Genomic DNA, 22,434 nt, shown 5'->3' on the forward strand with positions numbered 1-22,434 from the left:
GTGTATTATCCGAAATCGCATGAGTTTATAAAATACAAAAAAACAGGCTCAAATGGTTAATTTCGTTTAACTTTGCGATATCGCATCTTAGTTTGATTAGGTCCCGTTCACAGAATTTTGTTTGTATGTTTAATACTTTTTTTTGAACATAAAATAAATGCTAACGGTTTAAATTTTATACAATTTTCTTGCTGCAAAATGATAAAGTAAAAAAATTAAGAAATCAGGCTAAGGGAATTTGTATCATCTTAACGTCGCGTATTCCAAAAGTCGACGAAAGTGGGCCAGGCCATCGAAAGGAGTGGCAGGCTCAACAGGATGACGGAGTATGCCAATTGGGTGCCGGCATTACATCCGTCCTCGGTGCAGCAGTACGTTTGTGTCTCCCAAATTTCTAATGAAATTAAATATAAATATATTTCGTAATTAGCTGAGGTCGAGCAAATTAGTGAAAATGTCATAATTCAATTTATTTTGCGGTTTCTAACAATCCCGTCCAATTAGGTCCTTCAATTAGCATATGGTTAGGCCAAAAGGCCAAAACTAAACCTCCAACTCACCTTTTTCCTGACACTCGGTGGCACAATCGCGAACGGTCGACAGCTCACTAACATATTTCTGCAAAAAAAAAAAAATAAAATTAATATATTACATTTTGTAAAATTGTGGCATTTGGACTCATATATTCATGACAGCTTAATTAAATATCAACCGAGTCCAACTGCATATGTATGCGCTGTCAATATAATAAAAATCTGTTGGTCAACAGGGCGTATGAATGCCATTAACTTGCATGTGTGAATGTCTGTTTACGGCTTTCACAACCAATATCAATAAAAATAATCAAGCCGACAAGTCGATTATATTGCAAAAAATGATGAACATAAAAAGGAATTTATATCCATTTTAAATACATACGTACATATTGTCCATTTAATATCTGCTAAAGTAATAAATCCGAAAATTTTGTAATGACATTCCAACCGAATTTTCTTTGTAAATAGTATTTTATTTTTACAAATTCTCATTCATAGAATTGTAATGCTAAACAACTTAATGCCATTACTGGTTAATTTAATAAATTAAATACATATTTTGTTTTCTTAAATACTTGAAGAACTAAAAGTCTAGGCAGACCATAAACTTTAGCTAACCACAAACAAAGCCACCGAAGTTTATGGGTATAAACATAAACATTTTTACGACGTAATTCGGTTTTGAAAAAGAGGATTAAAAAGCACGAGAAACCTTTGTTTTGTGGGCCAAATGTTTGCCATAAAGTTGGCTAGAATCTTCGATACGAGCACCCATAACGATAAGTAGGTCATAAGTAGGTTATCTTAGGAGATTCGCTGACCCAAGTAGATTTCAATCAAACCCTAAAATAGCCCTACGCTTTGATGTCTAGGTAATTCCAGGCGAGAATGCTCCGAAGGAATTATTTATTTCACTCACATCGGAGTTTTGCGGTCTAAACCACATTTGATGCTCTTTTAACGACGGCTTCGTGAGTTCAACAAGGGGAAACCAGGCTACGAATAAATAAACATAAAACACATCGTACAACGACTTCGTAATGTACTTGCAGGCCAAGTAACCAGGACAAGCTGGTTTTTAGCATATATAGTATATACATTGTGCATATGGCTGGCATTAAAGTTTACGACAACATAAGCAGGGGACACTAAACACACACACAGAGATAGTCAGGGGTAGCAAGGACATAAATATGGGAGACCAAACCCCCCTTTAAAACTCTCGGGTAAATTGAAAAATGAGGCGCCCCTAAGTAGGCAGCACGGCAGCGTTTTGCGGCCCATTAGCCAAATAATAAACATGCTCAATAATTACCCTGGGGTGTGCGAGTGTTATTCCTTGGCCGCAGCTAACAACAATGCACCTGCCACCTGCAACTAGCAACTAGCAACATGCAACCAACATTGCGCCCGGGGATAGGCAATACAAAACACGTGTTCACACCAGGAGGCCACAAGAAAACAGGATGCAGGATGCAGGATCACAAGCAGCACCGCCAGCGGAAGGCAGTCAGCCGAGGCGGCTTATGGGGCACTTAAACCGCTTAATCGATTGAGCCGAGTGCGGTGTGGTGTGGCAGCCACCATGGACGATGTGCAACAATCCGAGTCCTGAACCCCGGCTAAGCCATTCCGCAGCACTTAACGACTTTGCGTGCTTATCGCCCGTTCGTAGCTGCAATTGCAGTGAATGTTCAGGCCAGGACATCTGCAGCTGGCACTGCACATTGGCAGCTCATTGTTTATGTAACAGGTCCGGCGATGGTGACCGCTGTAATGGACCTCCCACTGCACTTTGCCACACGCAGCAAAAAAGGTGATTCAAATACAGAGTCGATCTGATAAGCATTGTTTTGTTCTGCGACTCGGAGTATACAACACTTTTTCATTTAAATCTTTATTAGTTCCAGTTTAAATCTATTTAGGAATAATAAAATGATTCCAATAGAGAACAGGAAGATCAACAAGCAGCAAAAACAGTTAAACAAAAAATATATAACCAATATTCGAAGGTATTTCGAAACCGCGTACTAAGATTGATGTAAAAGAAGACGACCCCATGCTGTCCCAAAATTAACGGATAAAAATAAAAATAAATTTTAAGAAGCAAACTGGAAATGTAAAATCAAAATATGTTTCTAAAAGTATGCATTGTATCGTCCTCCTGTATGAAATCATATCATTTTTGGGTTCAAAATATATTGTGGCATACTTTTAGACACCTTTTTAGACATTTAAAAGTGATTTAAATTAAAAAAAAAAAACCCTGATATTTCTGTGGCCTATAAAAACTAATGATAACAAGAAAAGTGAGTGCCAGTTTGTCGCTTCTTTTTTAACTAGAGGATAAATTACACTATGCAGCATCAAAAATTTACCTCGATGGATACTATATTTTTGGATTTGTTACGAATTCCAAAGTTAAACTGCGTTTTCCAAAAAGTTCCCCGACGCAAGGATTCTTAGCAAAAGGACCTCAAAGTTCGAAAAATTCCGAAATTGGCCAACTTTCCAAAGCTCTCAGAGGCAAACGGATTCATGGCTTGGTTAGATGCTAAAGTTTTATAAAATATACACTCTTTATCTTTCAAACCCCATACTTTGAATAATTTTAGGATTTTTATTAAGGGAGAAACAAGTTTTAGAGAACATAGTCAAAAAACATAAAAGTATACAGCTGCGGTCAAAATAGTAGTAGTGTTGCCGTCATGTGTTTTTAAAAGTTTTTTGTTGTCACTTTTCTTATACAATTAGTCTAATAGTACAATTATAATCAATACAATATCACCAGAAGAAGATGAATTACAACAACAAACTTTTAAAAACACAGGGCGGCAACACTACTACTATTTTGACCGCAGCTGTACGTTTTTAAGTTTTTTGACTATGTTTCTGGAATCTATTTCTGCCTTAAAAAAAATCCTAAAATTATTCTAAGTATGGGGTTTGAAAGATAAAGAAGGTATCTTTTAAAAAACTTTAGCATCGAATCAAACCATGAATCCGTTTGCCTCTGAGAGCTCCGGAAAGTTGGCCAATTTCTGCATTTTTCGAACTTTGAGGTCCTTTTGCTAAGAATTCTTGCGTCGGGGAACTTTTTTGAAAACGCAGTTTATCTTGGGAATTCGTAACGAATCCAAAAATATAGTATCCATCGAGGTAAATTTAAAAAGCACTAAAAATGCTGCACAGTGTTATTATTTAAAATTCCATTCCATTTATTAAGCCTGCTTCTCTGTCCGAAAATGTTGTCTTATTAAAACGTAACGACACCTAGCATATTATGGCAATCTACACATCATCTAAACCTGCACGCCCTTAGTTTTCTTTGCCTGTGCATAATTTGTGCCGCTTATGTGCTCCCTGGTAAGTAACCCCTCAAAGCACCCGGGGGTTCCAAAAGGGTAAGCTCATTATGTTATGCGACGCCACAGAATGCGTTTGTCCTGTCTGCCAGGGGTTGGGGGTTAAGTAATGTGGCTAATATGGATAATGTAGGGATAATCACTTGGGACAAACACAATGCTGACATGGGATCAACTACTTGTGATAAATGGAATCTCAGCATGCTAAGGGAGCATAATCATTTCTTATGCAATCGCCGAAATTTCAGCAAACTTAATTTCCTATCAGTGAGTCAGTTGCAGAGATTTATGCATCTGGCCTAGTTTTTGGGAAAATGAAATGCGAACCAAAAGAAAAAAGTGGGCGTGGCTATGGTCTGTCGAGCCCGTCGGTCCAAATGCAGCTCGGCATGTTATTTGGTTGTTAGGGCAAAAGTTGGACCAAAGGAAAACACGAAAAACGTTGAGCAGAGCAATAATCTTGAGGCAGCCGGGGAAAAGTTGCTCCATTGCCTGTGCGCTGCGCTACTTTCACTTAAGCCAGTTATATCATCTCTTCTGCTTAGTTGTGATTTGAACAACCGTACAACCAACTAACCAGCCCGTACCCCATTCCTTATTCCTTATACCCCGAGAACCCCCAACCTGAACCCCAAAAGCCAGCCAACTCAGGCAGACAGCAACTGATGACGACGTTGATGATTTCAATTTTGCATGCGAGTGACAGCAAAATGAAGAAAAAGACCTCTAAGAAACTAAAAGACGCAAGTTGCACAAAAAAAGCAGAGAAAAGTGGTAATGACAGGAAAGTACTGCCATTGCAAAAAAAAGGAGAAAAAATGAAAAACACGATTGGAGCAGAAGATTAGTGAGTCTACTAGGAAAATACCCTCTTCTTCTGATTTAATGGTAGATCTTCATTTTCAAGTACAATCTTAATAGATCAGATCAATTTTGAATAAAAAACATTTAATGATTTTATTTTTCTGATCAAAATAATTTAATGTTTTCATGTACCTATAAACCATATAATCCTCATGGCACTTCCTGTTAACTATTAAATAAGTGTAGATAAAATATTAATAAATCTAAAGATTTTATTTTTAGGGAATATATTTATATATTATTGATGATCTATATTTTCATTTTAAAGTTATTCAATAAAAGTATTAATTCAATTTCGATATATTCACGTAAGTAAATTAATCTCGAGCTATTAAAAAAAGGCATCTTTAAATATTTTTTGGACTAGTTAGTTAGAGGTCATGGATAAGTTCTCAATTTAGTTGTACGCTTTCTGGAAATAAAATAATCCCTTCTACAGGGTAAGAAAATGAAGATGGACGGAGGAGAGGCTAGCAAACGAGCTACGACGTCATGAGTGGCAATGGCAGTTTTGAACCGTCGACATGTGTGGGTGCAATATGAAAGTATGTGTGTGTTTGAGAGCAGACAGGTCGCAGGCATCGTCCTTTAGCCATTTATGAAAATTTCAAGTGTTCTGGGGCAGGGGGCAGGGGACAGGACGACGGCCTCTTCATCTTGAGAGGATAGATGATGATTTGCCTCAAATCATGTGTGCTTCTTGAATATGCATGTGTTCCTAATGGCGGAATGGCCAGCTTATCCCTATGCATTCACTGGAATGATGCACAATTTTTCACAATTTCATTGTAATAACTCAATTTGTTAGCCTCTTTAGTAATAACATAATAATGGCCCTTCGAGAAATTACCTAATGGATTTTGCTATGCAAATGAGCTTTAAGATTCGCCGCATTATCCTTGAATCCCAGTCCAGCCTCGTTAATATTTATATAGTAAGCTCAATAAATCCTTTCAGCATTCCGTCATTAAAATCATCAGCGACTCTGGTCACGAACTCGAAATTGCTATTGCGAAATCCCCTCGAACATTTTTGCGACATTAATTACAGAGTCGTGACTTATCAAACGACAAGCGCCATCTGCATTCGAATAACTCAATACGGAAATGCCATTAAAGTCGCAAAACAAATGAATTCCATTCGAGAACTCTTTAATTCGATTTCAAAATGAAATTTCGGGCGTACAATGAAGGAAAGTGAGAAGTTCAGTCATGTGAACGCCAAAGAAACCCAATGATGCGCAAACAAAAAGAGCAGACACTCAGGGAAATGATCAGGGAAAAGTGCAATGTGAGACAGTTTTTCTTTGGCAAGCGTAATCGAAAAGGGGCCCCCGAGCAACTTTCAGTTCTCATATGCATTTGCCGAACATTGCCTTCAATTATTAAGGCAAAACGGTGTTGTGACAGCCCCCAGCCCCAAAAAAGAAAAAAAGAAAAAAAGAAAAAAAAGAACCCGAAGGTGAAGCTCTCGCTTTCGCTTCAGTTGCCACATTGAATGAGCACGGAAAGTTACTCTACTATATCCTATACTATATATATACATAGAGGGGGTGCAGCCTCGCTGCCTTTGCTCCATTATCAAAATGCAATTTCATCAATGCTGGCTTTGAGACCTCAAAAAATCCGGCCAACAACAAAAATGTTAAAATGTCTGAAATTTGATTTTCCCTCCAAGAGCTCAACGCTCTGCATTCTGGCACTCGGGAACTGGGGAACTCGGCAACTCTGGCATGCAGGCATCAGTTTCCAGTTTTCAGCTTTCAGCCGTGGCTCACTGCGAGTCCCACGACCCCTGCAAATCCCCCTTATCCCCTATTTCCATCCCTATTCTACGATCCGAAGCCCAATCCCTGCCAGCAGCCAAGATTCACAAAACGAGCGACCAGCAAACACTTTTTGGCAGTGTACTTTGTTGTAGAATGCCAGCCATGGCAACACCAGCAGCCGGGAATTTTTGTATAAAATGCCGCTTCATCCTTCAAAAATTGAGCTCTCCATTTGCGGGTGTATGCACACATACACATATATTGGTCATATATAATACATTTTTGGGCCGCGGGGCGTATACGTAATGCAATAAACTGATTCAGCCAAAGTCCAGTCTACATATCAGTCAGGCAGGAGAGAGCACAGCCACAATCAAGGACAAATTGGTTTAAATATCAAATGTCGCCGAAGGCCACTTTCATTTTAGCCTTAACTTTTAATTAATCACGGACACTGAATCAGAATATTTACAAGAAAATGCTTTTATCGGGATTTATAAATATAAATTGGATAAAATAAAATTTTAGCCTGGGGTTAAAAGTCGCATTGCCCATGCCTCCTTAAAAACATTTTTAAAACAATTTTTACCTAAAAGGTAAAAAGTAAAGCTCGTAAAATACAAAGCCATACTTTAAGTAAATATGCCGCCTCATCGAAATATTTTTATTACTAAGGCTCTATTATCCATTAACATAAAATTTTTGCCTTGCAAAAATGGTAGTATAAATAAATATAACGTAGGAGGTCTTCTCGGAAGTGGGGCTTAAGAATGAATTTTGTTCTGTTTGGTGGCTGAATTTAATAGCACCAGGGATAAGCTTGAAAAGTCCTAGCGAGTCCATCTAAATGTCACATCAGCTAGGCTTTCCCAACTCAAAAAATGGCGCCTGTTTGTGGGGGGTGATACTCAATTGGTTGCTCTAGATTTAGATTGCCCTCATCATTGTCAGGTTCACCTTTTGGCCCGAACGAATAAAAGGAAAGGAAAGCATTTGACCCACATCGCATGGGCGATTCCTGATGAGTTGGCAGAACGGACGTGCCATCTGGGCTGTTTCTTAAGACCTGAGATTAAAAATCCCCCTAACCAAAATGCAAATGTTTGATTTCAGTTGTGCAAAAACGATTTGTGTGGCTGGCTGGCAATAATTTTAGTAAAAGTGGCAAAAGCACACAGCAAATGTGGGCTAATGCAACGGCAAACAGCAGCAGCAACTACAATTGCATTTTATGTTTTTTGCACCACACACAATGGTCAACATCGACCGACAAGCGACAACCGGAAGCCGGATGTATTGTCGTTTATTTACAATGCCAAAGCTGCGCCTGTCCAACACACTTATCGTCCGGCCATTATGTCGATGCTTCACAGCAGCCCGTTTCCAGTTTCTAGTGTCCAGTTTCTAGTGTCCACGTGGCAAACAATGGCACATGCAGCTGCCGTTGCATCTGCAGTTGCAACTACAGTATAGAATACCCACACATCTGCTGCAGGAAGCAAATCCAAGTGGATAATCAAGTGCACAAGCGATAAAAACTACAAGAAATAGATAGAAATGCCTGCACTTTTCCCCACCCCACCTCCTGTTCGCACATTTATACGTATTCTTACAAAGTTTTATCGATCGGAAAACTCCTTCGGCCGGACTGAGTATTTATTACAACACTTGACCACTGGCTTAGGCCTTGTGTTTTGTATTTCTGGAAAATCCTTAAGAGTCAAACCAAACATTACATAAGACATGATATTACCATTTGAATAATAGACAATAGTAACTTGCAATATGGGTTGTTCTGCTACCATTTTTATACCCGTTACTCTTAGATTAAAATGGTATATTGTATTCGTGAAAAACTATGTAAGAGGTAAAAGAAAGCGCTTCCGACCGATACGACCTTCAAATTGTCTCCTAGCGCTGACATCTTCAAAGATTTCGGAAAACTATAAATGCAGTTTTGTTGTGTCATCTCCTTCGCACTTCCTTTAGCTGAGTACCGGGTATCTGATAGTCGAGGTACAGCGACCGTAGCGTTCCCTCTTGTTACTTTTAGTTTACCGGTATGAATTCCCATATTTCATCTAAATTTTTCCAAGAAAAATGGCCTTCAGAAGGGCCTCTCAAAGCAAGATTGCAATTCCATTCATATAGAGAAGATAACTCTTATAAAAAGAGTTACATGTACATCTTACTTAGGAAAATAAGTTTATTGCTTGTCTTTTAAGACACGTTATGAATCGTCAAATATTCCGCTGTGGTCTTGTTCAACGAGGGACTGTCTCCTCCTCGGAATGGCTACATGGAATCCTCTTGTGCATCGGCAGCTGTTGGCATGTCAACATGTAATTGACACCGAAAACGACAGCTTGGGGGAGCGGGGAGTGGCCTCAATGGACTTATGGGCATTGCCTGTGGACCAAACTGCGGGCAGGAGAAAACCATTAGGTCCTTTGGATGCTCCATTCTCCGCTCAGTGTCAAACTATGTAGTTGAGCTCATGAGTCAGAAAACATAAGGACGCACGTTATTGCATGGGGACTCTACTCTCAAACACTTAGCAGCAATTCAGTTTGGGATCCTGCATCTCCGGTTACAGAGGAAAATTAAAATCAAAAGTCAATTTATTGGAAGCAAAACGATCCAAGGTAGAACAAAGGAATCAATTTAGTTGTATATAAAAATGTAGGAACAATTAAGTTCAAACTCTTTTAAAAACATTAAGGAACATAAAATAAATCTAAATATCAAAATGAATGTTTAAATTAATAAAGCATCCATAAAATTCTATAAAACGCTGGTTTCCACTGTTAATTATCCATATGATATATATATATCACACAAACTCAAGAAAATACTTAAAACTATAACATGCTATCATTATTTTTCAATGAACAATTAAAATAGCCTTGATCAATTATATTTCTCAAAACAATTAAGGTCATTTAAATAACTTATTTAAGTATCTGAAAGTATGAAAAGAAATATATAATAAAAAGTATTTTTTTTAATATAAATCCTTTGGACCGAATTCGAATATTATTGCATACCCTTGGACACCATTAAGAGTGAAATTCGAAAACCTATCGATTTTTTTTCCCTTGTACCCAAACTTTATGCGAATTCATTAGTGAAATAGTTTTCGGCCTTCTTATTAAAAGCCATATTAGATATTCATAGATAGCGATGTACGAATTCAATAAGCACATTTGGCCCCATAAACTTCACGTCGCCAAGTTTGCCTACGTGAGCAAAAACGACGAACTTTGCTTGCATTAATTTGCGTTAATTTCGAGAGCCAGGCAAAGTTGAACGAATGGGCCAGCCGGCAAAGGCAAAGGAAAAGGCAGCCAAGTCAAGCCTCGGCACCTACTGTAATTAAATTTGATAAATGACGGCACTCTGACCTCGCCCACCACCCACTGAATGCGAGTGTGAATCTCAATCCTAGGCTGGCAGCGAGCCAGCTGGCGAACAACTAATTCTTGGAAACTGCTCAAGTGTAAATGATCTGCGATTGGCTTGCATTCGATTCGATTGTGCCAATTTCGTCGGGCCGATGACAATTATGCGAGACCTGACAGCTTATGAGCCAGCCGTTGTGGCCCTTAATTTATGCCGGCTAATTTATCAGAAGACCCAACGAAACCTTTGGCAAATTAATTTGCAACAAAACTTGATTAATGTCGGTGTTTATGCGGCAGACGGAATTCGGTATGGGTTACGGTTACCACTTCGAAACGCAGAAGAATCGGTAATTAATCACACATGGAGCGCCGCAAAGTATGCAGTGAAACCGAGCAAGCAGCCATACTGGCGTATTGCGTATACGCCGTGTGACCCACAAGCTTAAAAGGGTTGAGCTCGATGCGGGTTTGGTCTGTCTATATGCATGGGCGAACCATTTACATTTCAAACAGATTTATGGGACTTAATGGTCTCTTAATTGCGGCATTAAACACATGATTTTTTCCCCTGTCCACCTGGTTAGCATGTGATTTCAATTAAATAAGTTCAAAGCCAAATTACAAGGCAATAAATAAATACCGAGCAAATTGAGAACAAAGGGAATCTAAATGAAAATTAGCCAGTAAATTCCTAACTGACACATCGATAAATCTCATGTGCAAAACACATTTTTGCACAGTCAATATTGGTTTTCTCTGTGGAAATCATCAGCACACACAGACATTCGGATAATTCCATCTATATGTCTGCTATCTTAATGTTTATTTTCAATAACATTTTACTGCCATTGCATATGCAATTATTTATGTGTTTATTTAACAACAACAGCCTTTGTTTGTGCTCTGCGCATCATTTCCCATTCAAATTGTAGTCAGTAAAAACATTTCCAATCAAATTTGCATAAGCACAATGCAAATATATACTTTAAATGGGCATTATCACACCCTCGGGCATTTGACACATATCGAGGTAATCAATCAATTAGACCATCAATCAGTCGGGGAACTATAAGATTCGTCTAAGTTCTATCCACATCCTTGGGAAAAAAGCACTGATTGATTGTTGGTGCCTTGAATTAAGTGAAATTAAAGTGTTAATTTGGCAATAGCATCGCATGAATTAGGTTACAGCAGCTGGCAGAAAAAAATTTACGAAACAATCGACAACTTTTCCTCGGTCACGGTGGTTGCCCTTCTTAACTTTTCAAGTGGAACATACAAATATATATAAATACAAACCCAAAAAACGCACATTCATACAAACACTTGTGAACTGTGTGTGTGACCCAGAAACTTTCACGACAATTCTGTTTTGAGAAAATGTTCTAATGAAATTTTCGCGGGTCTCCTGCAGGTATTTTGTTATTTATAGTTTCTGTTGTTACAAAACCTACATTTTTCATTAGAGGTGAAAAACTTTGCAACTGAAAGGGTTGAAAGTTGCACGAAGAGCAACAATCTTTTGTCGCTAATTAATTTAGTTTGTTTCTTTACTCTTGTGTCACACATATCTAAATACAAGTTTTCTTTGAGGAAATTCTAAGAATTAAATACACCAAAAAGAAGATCTTCGGTTACGTTTAGCTATTTTAAATTAAATTGACTTGAAAGTAAAATTAAGAATAAAATGTAGAAAACTTTTGCTTTAAATTATTTGATTAAAAAAAATAATCTGAAATTGAAAAATATTTTCTTGTTTAGATATAATTCACATTTTTATTGTTTGCACGTTTTTTTGGTTGTCCCATATTTAACAACCATTTTAATTGGTTCAATTAAAAAAGTTTAAATGGTCATAGATTAGGTGAATCGTGTGGTTAAAGTGGATCTCGGTGATAAATGTGAATCGCCTGGAACAGCGGTTGCCAAAGTCGGTAAAAAAAAAACAAATACAAAGGCAAGCTGAGAGCGACATTCGAGCGTTAAAATTAACGAGTGTCACAATTTACGTGTGTGATTTACGACATTAAATTTTCAACTCCAGCTGGCGACCATTTTGTTTGGTTTCCTCTCCTTTTTTGTATTTTTTTTGTTTTCTGTATTTGTACCCTCCATTAACCAGCCCGGGCCCAAGGTCGCTGGGAAACAAGGAAAACCACTTGGTAATTACTATATACACAAGCATTTGTTCGCCGCATTTTTATTACTTCATATTGTTGCTCTTATTGCCTGTCGTTTGTCAGCCGTGAAGCGAAAGTCCTTGCCGCTTGTCGCTTGGCTCGTTAAAATTAATTAACCTTGCCATACATTTTTTCATTAACCAGAAATATGAATGGCCTATAAAGAATGTTCGCCCAGCTAAAATGCGTTTGATCATTAATTATGTGCTTTAAGGCTTCCAGTTTCATCACCCTGTAAATGGGCCATCATTAACGAGGAGATATATTTCACAATGGGCTTAAACTGCTTCGTAGATTCGCCACAATTAGCCGGCTTTTGTGTCCACATTCAGTTCGGTGGCTTAGTTAATGTCAACAAAACCACATCTGCATTTCCATCTGCAACCAGACTGTGGTTTTCCCTTTATTCTGGATCTGTTTATGTCAGAGCCAAACACTTTGTGGCATCATGTACTCAAGCCCTTGAATATGCCAATTTATTGTAATTTGCCAAATATTCAGGTGCCAAGCACACATTCAACATAAACTTGTCGAATACGTGCGGTATTCTCCTGGCAAAACTGGGTTATTCTGGGTATTATTATCGCATACTCATGTGAGGGCCGCTAGGCATAAAAAGGCAAACGATATCGCGCTCAAAATACTGCCACGCACTTGACACTTAAGCGATTCTAAATTCCATATGCATTTCGCCAATTTCATTTTGGTACAGTGGCAGCTCGTTCAAATGAACAGACCGGCCGCCAAACCACAGAATATTTGCCTTAATGAGTTGCCACTGCACCACAGAAATGCTGTCAATTATTCGTGTTGCAATTTTGCCAGAGCCAAAGACTGCAACACAATGCCATTGTTTGCCACAGCCGCCATTCAAATAATGCGCTTCTAAGCGCGTTTATCATTTTCAAGCGAAAACTGTGGAGGAATACATAAGTCCATATATCAAACAGTGAAACTTCTCTAATTCGAAATTCATGGTTTGTGTAACTCCCATGCAATTTGGGGCAATTGTTTGATAAACAACATGGCAATTTGACGAAGTGAATTTGCAGTAAATCGATAGTTCTACTACAAGTTTATTCAAGAAAAAAATAATACATTTAAAATAATAAGTTGTTATAAAAATATTTTAGTTTTCAAAATAATTTAACTGCACTTTTTGTAACCTTTCAATTTTTGGATACCGTTATTACTTAAAATCATGTTACATTTTGTCTTTTATAATTATATTTTTCTTAAATAAAAGATTTATTTACTTTGGGAAATATCAGCATTTTCTATTTTTTACCCTATTAATTTTTTTTACAAACTAAGTTCTTAGCACATTTTTGAATATTGTTTAAAAGTTTTCTTAGAAAACACTTTAAAATCTTAATGTCTCTCTTTTATATACAACTTAATACCCGTATTAAAATCAGTGACTTAATTTAAGTTGCGAGTGGATAAAGCAAGCCCATTGTGTGCATAACTCAGATGCACTCACAACCAAGTTATTTGTAGGGGAGTGTAGGGTAAGGTGACGAACGATTCGTTTTTTGAATGTAACTTTTCTATCAATCAATATTTTTAAAAAGTGTAAACGCAGAAAGTTGCTTACATCTACTGAGCATATTCCTGTAAAATTCGGATTCGAAATTCCAATGCAGCCAAGTGCCACAGCGTTTGGCGTGAACCCTTCTTTTTTTGCACTTTCAAAAGTTGTAGGGTAATGTGACGAACGATTTGTTCTTTAATGTAACTTCTCCAAAAATCAATATTTTTTAAAAGTGTAAAAGCAGAAAGTTACTTACATTTACTGAGCATATTTCTGAAAAATTTGTATTCGAAATTTCAACGTAGCCAAATCCCACAACGTTTGGTGTAAATCATCCTTTTCACAAACAAAAAAAAATTTTTTTATATATAATTTACGGAAAAGTTATTTTCGATACGGAAAAGAAAGAAGTAATAAGATAATACCGAAACTTACAAAAAAAAAAATGGTCAAAGTGCAATTTTTTAAATTAAAAAAATTTTTTTTTTGTTTAATTAAATTAAACTGACCTCACTATTAAAAACAACAATAAAACTGCAGCAGTAAATGTTATCTGGTATTATAATATTTTTTTTACAAATAATTAACGATAACAATTAAAATTCTTGAATAAAAAAAGTTCGTCACATTACCCTACATAAAGTTCGTCACGATACCCTACAAGGTAGACTTGGAGCAAAAACGGTGTCACTCTCAAACGGCGCAAAAGAAAAAAACGCGAGGTACCAAAAACTGTTGATAAAGATCTCATGTATACGTGCATATATTTGCCTGATTTTATTTTCCACGCATCTTTGCTCTGGTACTGCTGAAACACAAGTAAATTGAATAGGTTTGCTAGTTTGCGCACCACATTTTTAGCGAAAATTACCTCACGAACAAATTACGGGACTTCTTATTAATATTACTGTAAATACATTGTCGACACGATAAGGGGAGACGACTACATTTATTTGGAATTTTTGTCGTGACGTCATATATGAGATTCGACGAGTTCGTCACATTACCCTACTCGTCAAATTACCCTACACTCCCCTACTATTTTCCTCTATCTGTACGAAATTTAGTTGCCTTCCTTTCAGCCTTTTTCCCCACACACATTTTTCCGTGTGTTCTTCCATTTCGTTTTGCCCTGCTGGCGTCGGCTGTTTTCCTTTTTTTTCCAGAGCATTGCATTTCTATTATCTCGTGTATTTCTTTTACATTTTCCCAACGCTCAGCGTTTTGTTCAAATGCAGCCTCAGCCGCTTAACATAGCATAGCGTTTTGGTGCAAATCTTTGAAATATTTTAATGTGCTTTGCCTAGATTTATGAAGAGCTCACTTCTTTCTGCCAGCCTCCGACTATTTTTGCGCCACTTAAAACCCCGCATTAGCTGTTACCGCCTGCAAATAATGCTCTGTTTTATATGCTTAAATCCCGGCTCCTCGCTGTGGTTTTGACTTTTGAGCCGACTGGGGAACTGGAAAAGTGGAGAGCAACTCTAAGCGGTGGGCGGTGGGTGAGATTGGTCGGAAAAAGGCGTGTCAGCCGCTGCCATTAAGTGGCTTTGGCTTGCAGCTGATAAATGATGCCAGTTGGCCTGGCCATAAACATTTGCGCCTGCTATTTGGCCAAACAATGAAATATGATAATCGCTACTTCGGTTGAGGTCCATAAATCCCATCGAATGCATAAATAATCGGGTTGAAAATGTATTTCTTCAGCAGTTAACTGGCATTAGAATCCACCTCGAATGTATGTAGCAATAACTAGCTGTTTATTTAATACACTGTTGTACAAAAGCAATAAAAAAGTTCTGCTATTTTAACGAATGAAATAATACAAATTAGTTTTTACAACTAACGTGAGAGGGAATTTAATTAAATTAAATTCCGCGGTTAAAATAATAATGTGGTTGTGAAAATAATTGAAATAATTTAGTTTAAATTGTAAATATTCCATAACACAGAAAGCACCCAAACCAGAAAAAGTTCCCATCAAAACAGATGATGGATGAAACTCCGGAAAATGCCAAGTGGGCAGCGAAATGAAATCTTTAGCCCAAACAAATGATCCCAGCGAAAGAGAGAGCTCCCTACCGGAAGTGAACAAATTTTTCAAGGCATTAGCAGATCTGACATGACGACGGGCTAAAGTGCTTTTGGAACCAGGTGAAGAGGAGTCGCTGCTGCATTGCCACGTAAGCACAAATTCCGCGCCATAAATCACGAGTAAACAATTTTTTTCCTGGATAAAACAGCGCAAGTGGAAAAACACCCGCACAACAAGAGCAACAAAAAAAGAAATAAAAGTGAAAAACGTATAGTAGTTGCGTAACTGGACAGGGCCAAGAACGAGGTCAGTTTCGAAAAAAATGCAGAGTATGGGAAAAACCGAAAAAGGGCCACAAAAAGAAAAGAAAAAAAGGGGGGAAATTCCAACGACACAAATCAACAGCGGCTAAATTGAACGTCAACATGACTTTGATTGTTACCTGCAAGTGTGAGTATATGGGATGCATATCAGCAAACAAGTTGGCGCCCAGATATATCCACCCGATGCCACTCATCAGCCAGGCGGCCACCAGGAGATCCCCGGATAGTCAGATAGTCAGGCCAAGAGATTCCTGGTGGGGGGTCGGAGTTAGCCCAGTCAAACACATAGTTGGAATTTTGGCGCACAATTCAAAAGCCGGCCAACAACCACAACAATCCTATCGCCTGGCGGCCTCTTCAAACATCCCTCAAATTTTGCTCCGAAAACGAATGCGAAGCCCAGTTGGCAGCTTTTTCCTTTAAGCAAAGAAACCAGAATGGACCGAATATGCCAGGCTGGGCATACAAAAGGCGAAAATATGCCAAAATGTCATTCACAAGCATGTGCAAAGTATGCCGTCGTCGTCGTCTTTCTTGTTCGTTGAAAGACCCCCAAAAACTATAGGAACTCCGGGGGCTCCGGTGTGTGGTGATGGCATCCGGGAATTATGAACAAGCAGACAACACCTTGGCAAGCAATAATTCATCACAGATACCCAGATTTCCCAGATTTAAAGCCAGCTTTTTTACCAAGAAATGATACATGCCCTCGAACAAGGAGGTGGTTTCTAGAACCACATGTAACTATTTATTTTAGCTACACCCAAAAAAAAATCGATATGAATCGTAGGTCAATTTGACCTTTTTTAAGATCATTTTTAACTTGATATGAAGCCAGGTAAATGTGATATGGTCGACCAAAACATATACTAGTGCGAGCGAGAAAACATGCTTTCGAAGTACGTCAGTTCGAATTTCGAATACGTCTTTCTCGCTTCCACTCATGTCATTTTGCTCGCCATATTGATTGTTGCGCTCTTTTTCGAAGTTAGAGAATCTCCGAGAGAGAGAATTCGGCAAAATTATATTATTTAATGTAAATTTTATGAATATTTCAGGTAAAAACGATATGAGTAGGAATAACCAGAAAATTACCTGGACTTATTGATTTTACGGCGACGTGCTTTTTTTTGTGTGTAGGATTTTACGAAGGGTATTGGAAAGGCTGACCCGGAAATTAAAAAAAAACCAAAACATTTATTTAATGTTTAATTTTATAGTGAAGTGCGAGTGTTATTATTTCCATATAAGTTACACAGGAAAGCAAATGGCGTAGTAAAAAAAATATCTGGATTTTGAATTCAAAGATTAAACAAATAATTTATATTAAATTCCAAGTTTTAAATTTTTAAGTTTACTATAATTGTTAAGATTAATATACCTATTCATTTTTAAAATAAATGAAAACAGCAAGGGAAACATAGAGGAAAATATTTGAATTGAATAATTAATCTTTACATTTACTAAGTTTATTATACCCGTTACTCGTAGAGTAAAAGGGTATATTGTATTCGTGCAAAAGTATGTAACAGCTAGAAGGAAGCGTTTCCGACCCCATAAAGTATATATATTCTTGATCAGGGTCACTAGCCGAGTCGATCTAGCCATGTCCGTCTGTCCGTCTGTCTGTCCGTCTGTCTGTCTGTCTGTCTGTCCGTATGAACGCTGAGATCTCAGAAACTACAAAAGCTAGAAGGTTGAGATTTTCCACACATATTCTTGGGCTTCCTACGCAGCGCAAGTTTATTTCAGACGAGCGCCACGCCCCCTCTAACGCCCACAATCGCCCACTAACGATTTTAAAATGTGCCTGGCGGTCACACCTTTAAAGATTTCCGAGAAGTATAAATGCAATTTTGTTGTGTATATTTATACCTATCGAAATGTAGAAGACATTTTTTAAATCGGACCATTCATTAAAAAGTTATACGCAATCCAAAAATATATATCCATCTCCCTCGCACTCCCTTTAGCCGAGTGACGGGTATTAGATAGTCGGGACACGAACCCGACTATAGCGTTCCCTCTTGTTTTATTAGTGTTAATATTCAAAACAGAACTTCGTATTTATTTTAAATAAAAATGATTTTAAAACGGGATATTTTAATATTTTAATTTTTTTTTATTATAAACTAGTTTGTTTCTGTTGCATAGTTTTAAAAGGCTCATGAGCATGTGTGCCATAGAAGTGCAGCCAGGCGTTAGTAAAACGGTTTGCCTTTTCAAAATTTTCGACATTTACGAATGCGATGCGAGTTGTTACGCATTTCGCGCTCTTGTCATGCACTGTCGCCTACAGTTAGATGGTTTTAGGATGTTCAGGAAGGGGTAAAAAGGTGCTCCATTCAAAATCATTTTAAGCGATTTAGTTGAGAATATTTAGGAGGGGAGCAAAATATTTAAGTTTCTCTATGCTGGGATTCCCCATATCAAACAGGCTTATGTTTTGACCAACTGACAGGATTTAAATTAAAAGGTCCTTTAATTGATTGGATTTATTAACTTAAGTAATTCGCAAATCCCTTAACCCTTTAGTTTTTTATGGATTTTTTCAATCAGTTTGTTTTAATTTAATAAATTCTCTATCTCATAATAAAAATTATTTAAATAATACCACAAGAAAATACAGAATAGAGAATTAATTTGCATTCTAAATTGCTTGCACTTGGGTAAATTTATTTTAATGACCCGACCCAACTCATCTTTGTATCCCAGGTGAGTTGACCCAAACGAATCACATTAGGATAACAAGAATCCGAAGAAAAGGAGCCAAACCAACTAAGACCCATCCAAGATGAGGGGTAATCATGGCTTGCAGTTGTGGGAATGACTTTTTGAATAACTTAAACAGCTTTAGTATGATTAATATTAATGGCACTTACGCCTCGGGTCGCCATAAAAAGGCAGCTTGCACTCCCATTACGCCTAATGAACCGCATGGCCATAGCCCCAGATGCAAAGACAATGCCCCAAATTGCAATGCGACAGGGAGATGGGCACATAAAAACTGCAACAGAATTTCCCATTTGCCGAGATCCCTTTTATGCGTTTTATTACGGGCAATTCCCATCGACATGGACCAGCCAGCAGGAGCATCTGGCCCCCAAGATATGACTGCCAATATGACTCGATGGCTTCGTTTATGGCCCACATGGCCCACAAAGGCGGACGTTGATCAAGATGGAATTTATATCGATGTTGTGAAATTTTGCAACTTGTCACAGTTCTGAAGTCAGACCAAATTACATTATACACTTGGGTAAAATACACGAAAATTGTTCGGAGACCCAGAGAACGCAGAACACTGGGCTTAACCCAAAAATATGATGAAGGGCAGGAAGGGGACAAGGTTGCCACTCTGAGGCTTTGGTTTTTCATAAAAGTTTCTACAAGGAATTTCATATTTTCCCTTAGTTCCCTTTCAAGAGGTTGAACAAGTTATTTTGTAACTTTGCTAACACATATCTTTGGATATGTGGTGAACTTTCTTACTTTGCAGGTAATAGTTAAGGAGTTCAAATTGAATGTATAATAAGTATTATTTATTTAAAAATAATTTATAATACGTAGCATTAAGCGATGTAATAATTTTCCTTAATTTATTTGTTCTCAATTGTTTATTACAATAGTTAGAGGTACAAACTGTAAATACAATAAGAAATATTTATTTTAAAAAACTATTGAATAACTCGTATTTTTAAACGATAGGTATATATTGTTTCCTTTCGTTTTAATTACACTGTGCAGCATTTTTAGTGCTTTTTAAATTTACCTCGATGGATGCTATATTTTTGGATTCGTTACGAACTCCCAAGTTAAACTGCGTTTTCAAAAAAGTTCCCCGACGCAAGGATTCTCAGCAAAAGGACCTCAAAGTTCGAAAAATGCTGAAATTGGCCAACTTTGCGGAGCTCTCAGAGGCAAATGGATGCATGGTTTGATTCGATGTTAAAGTTTTTTAAAAGATACACCCTTTATCTTTTAAACCCAATACTTAAAAAATTTTTAAGATTTTTTTTAAGGCAGAAACAAATTCTAGAAAACATAGTCAAAAAACATAAAAGTATACAGCAGCGGTCAAAATGGTAGTAGTGTTGCCGCCCTGTGTATTTAAAAGTTTGTTGTTGTAATTGATCTTTTCCTGGTAATATTGTATTGATTATAATTTTACTATTAGACTAATTGGATAAGAAAAAATTACAACATCAAACTTTTAAAAACACAAGGCGGCAACACTGCTACTATTTTGACCGCAGCTGTATGGTTTTTAGTTTTTTGACTATGTTTTTTGGAATTTATTTCTGCCTTAAAAAAATCCTAAAATTATTTTATGTATGGGGTTTGAAAGATAAAGGGTGTATCTTTTAAAAAACTTTAACTTCGAACCAAGCCATGCATCCATTTGCCTCTGAGAGCTCCGCAAAGTTGGTCAATTTCAGCATTTTTCGAACTTTGAGGTCCTTTTGCTAAGAATCCTTGCGTCGGGGAACTCTTTGGAAAACGCAGTTTAACTTGGGAATTCGTAACGAATCTAAAAATATAGCATTCATCGAGGTTAATTTTTGATGCTGCATAGTGTTATTTATTCTCTTTTTAATTTTTTTAAATATATTTAAAGATTTTGCTCAGAATGATTAATAGTTATCGTTGATTAGTTTACAACTTTAATACTTTCAGAGAGAGTATTACCCATTTCACCTTGCCGAGATCCATTTCCCCACACTTTTATTTATGGTTGTTTTCAGTTGATGTTGTGTGTTTATTGATAACTTTGCCGAAAACTGAGTTTGGCAAATATTTTGATTTCGCCTCCCCAAAGGAAAGATGAAGCATCACTGTATTCGTTGATTGTTTAGTTTTGCCAAAAAGTTGGCAATTTTTGCCTTGCAGTCGCCGCAAGTTGATTGATGGTGTTAAAAATTTTCAATCTGACTTTTCAGTTGATTAATATAAATGGCTGTTTTCGCAGGGACCCAGTGAAATGCAGTCGGACAACCAAAGAGATCCCTGTCAATTAATATCCCAAGCGCCTGATATCGACGGCCAATATGCCATCGTTTCCGGCCAAAAGTGGAAACGCTCCCGACGGAAGCCGGCAATTTGCCAACGGCAAGTTGAGACGCGACTGCGATCCCAAGCTTTAAGTGACTGCAACGCAATCTAATAAAAAATTTTCCGCTGGCGAAACTTTTACTCTGTTTTTGGCTTTTTATGCGCGCAGTCATTTTTTTCTTTCTTCTTCTTTTTTGGTTTGTGAGCCAGAGGATGTCGTTGTCATAAGGAAACTAAGGATTTCCGCTTTGGCTTTGGTCCGTAAGCTGAGCATCAGGCATATAAAAATTTCAGTGGCTGTTTTGTGACACACACAGACACACGAAAAAACAGAAATGAGTGGAGAAAAATTATGTAAAAAGTTTTTTTCCAGCACGTTTGGCCACGCCCCCGGGTTATTAGTTGGTCACAGCTGCTTGGCCAAAGGAAAAAGGGGGTTTCCAGGGAGAGGGGGTCAAGGAGCACCGAAACACGTTTCAGTCGCACTGCTGAGCAACCATTTTTCATTAAGTTTTCGCGCCATATTGCCCTTCATAAGTTATAAGCAAGAAATAAATTTTATTAGTGTCTTGGCAATTGTCTGTCTCAAAAGAAATGATATAAATTTCGAGTCATAAATTATGCCGGGCCCTGCACGATGAACTCAACTGGGAGAGTGCCTTTGACGTGAGCCAGGCGCATTACTTAATCCAGTCTTTGGGCCTGTAGCATCCAGAAAGTCGAAGAAAACCTTTATCAACAGCAGCAGCAGTCAGTCAGTCAGTGGCACAACATTCTTTATTTGACAGGCCAAAAAAGAGCCGGCGAGATAGTGGAATATTTTCAGATTTGCATACGTGGCGTATGCGTAACACGGCAGTACATCGAAATACGAATCATACACAGGGACTCCTGTTTTTTCAGTCGTCTGGAGAGCTAATAAAACTTATTGTCAGCCACAGTCTGACCCACTTTCGGTGTTTTTCTGTTTGTATTTCCAGAATCCCATTGTTCGTCGGGAATAATTTGAATTTTAGAATAATGAAGTCACAAAATGTCAGGGCGCGTTATCAAAATCATTTATATGCGAAACAACTTTTGGCCCCAGCGCTCCCATGTGCCAGCTGCCAGTTGCCATATTTTTGTGTGCCACTGGATTTTAAATCGCTTACAATGCCTTGAAAACTGAATGCGAAGAACGAGAGATAGTTTTGCCAGACCAACTGGGAATGCCAAAAAATATATATACGTATGTATGTATGCACAATTGGTGTGGCTGAAATAAATGAATTATTGTTCCTGGTGTTGAGAAACTTTCTGTGCAGCATGTGTGAGATTCTGTGTTAATGGAAGTCAGTTGGGGAAAGACCTTAAATACTTAACACTTTAATTGG

At 37.7% G+C, this 22,434-nt stretch overlaps 1 protein-coding gene across 1 annotated transcript in view; it reads right to left on the reverse strand.

The window, feature by feature from the left end:
• LOC108066768 (uncharacterized) overlaps positions 1 to 22,434 on the reverse strand; it is a 32,563-nt gene continuing 10,129 nt past the window's right edge. The window contains exons 3-4 of the mRNA XM_017155429.3: positions 561 to 618; positions 1 to 394 (exon numbers count right to left, since the gene is read on the reverse strand). Coding sequence (XP_017010918.3) covers positions 249 to 394; positions 561 to 618 — 204 coding nt within the window. The 3' untranslated portion in view covers positions 1 to 248. The remainder of the gene's footprint in view (positions 395 to 560; positions 619 to 22,434) is intronic.

Source organism: Drosophila takahashii, chromosome 3R (genome assembly GCF_030179915.1).
Source record: "Drosophila takahashii strain IR98-3 E-12201 chromosome 3R, DtakHiC1v2, whole genome shotgun sequence".
Taxonomy (NCBI): Eukaryota; Metazoa; Arthropoda; class Insecta; order Diptera; family Drosophilidae; genus Drosophila; species Drosophila takahashii.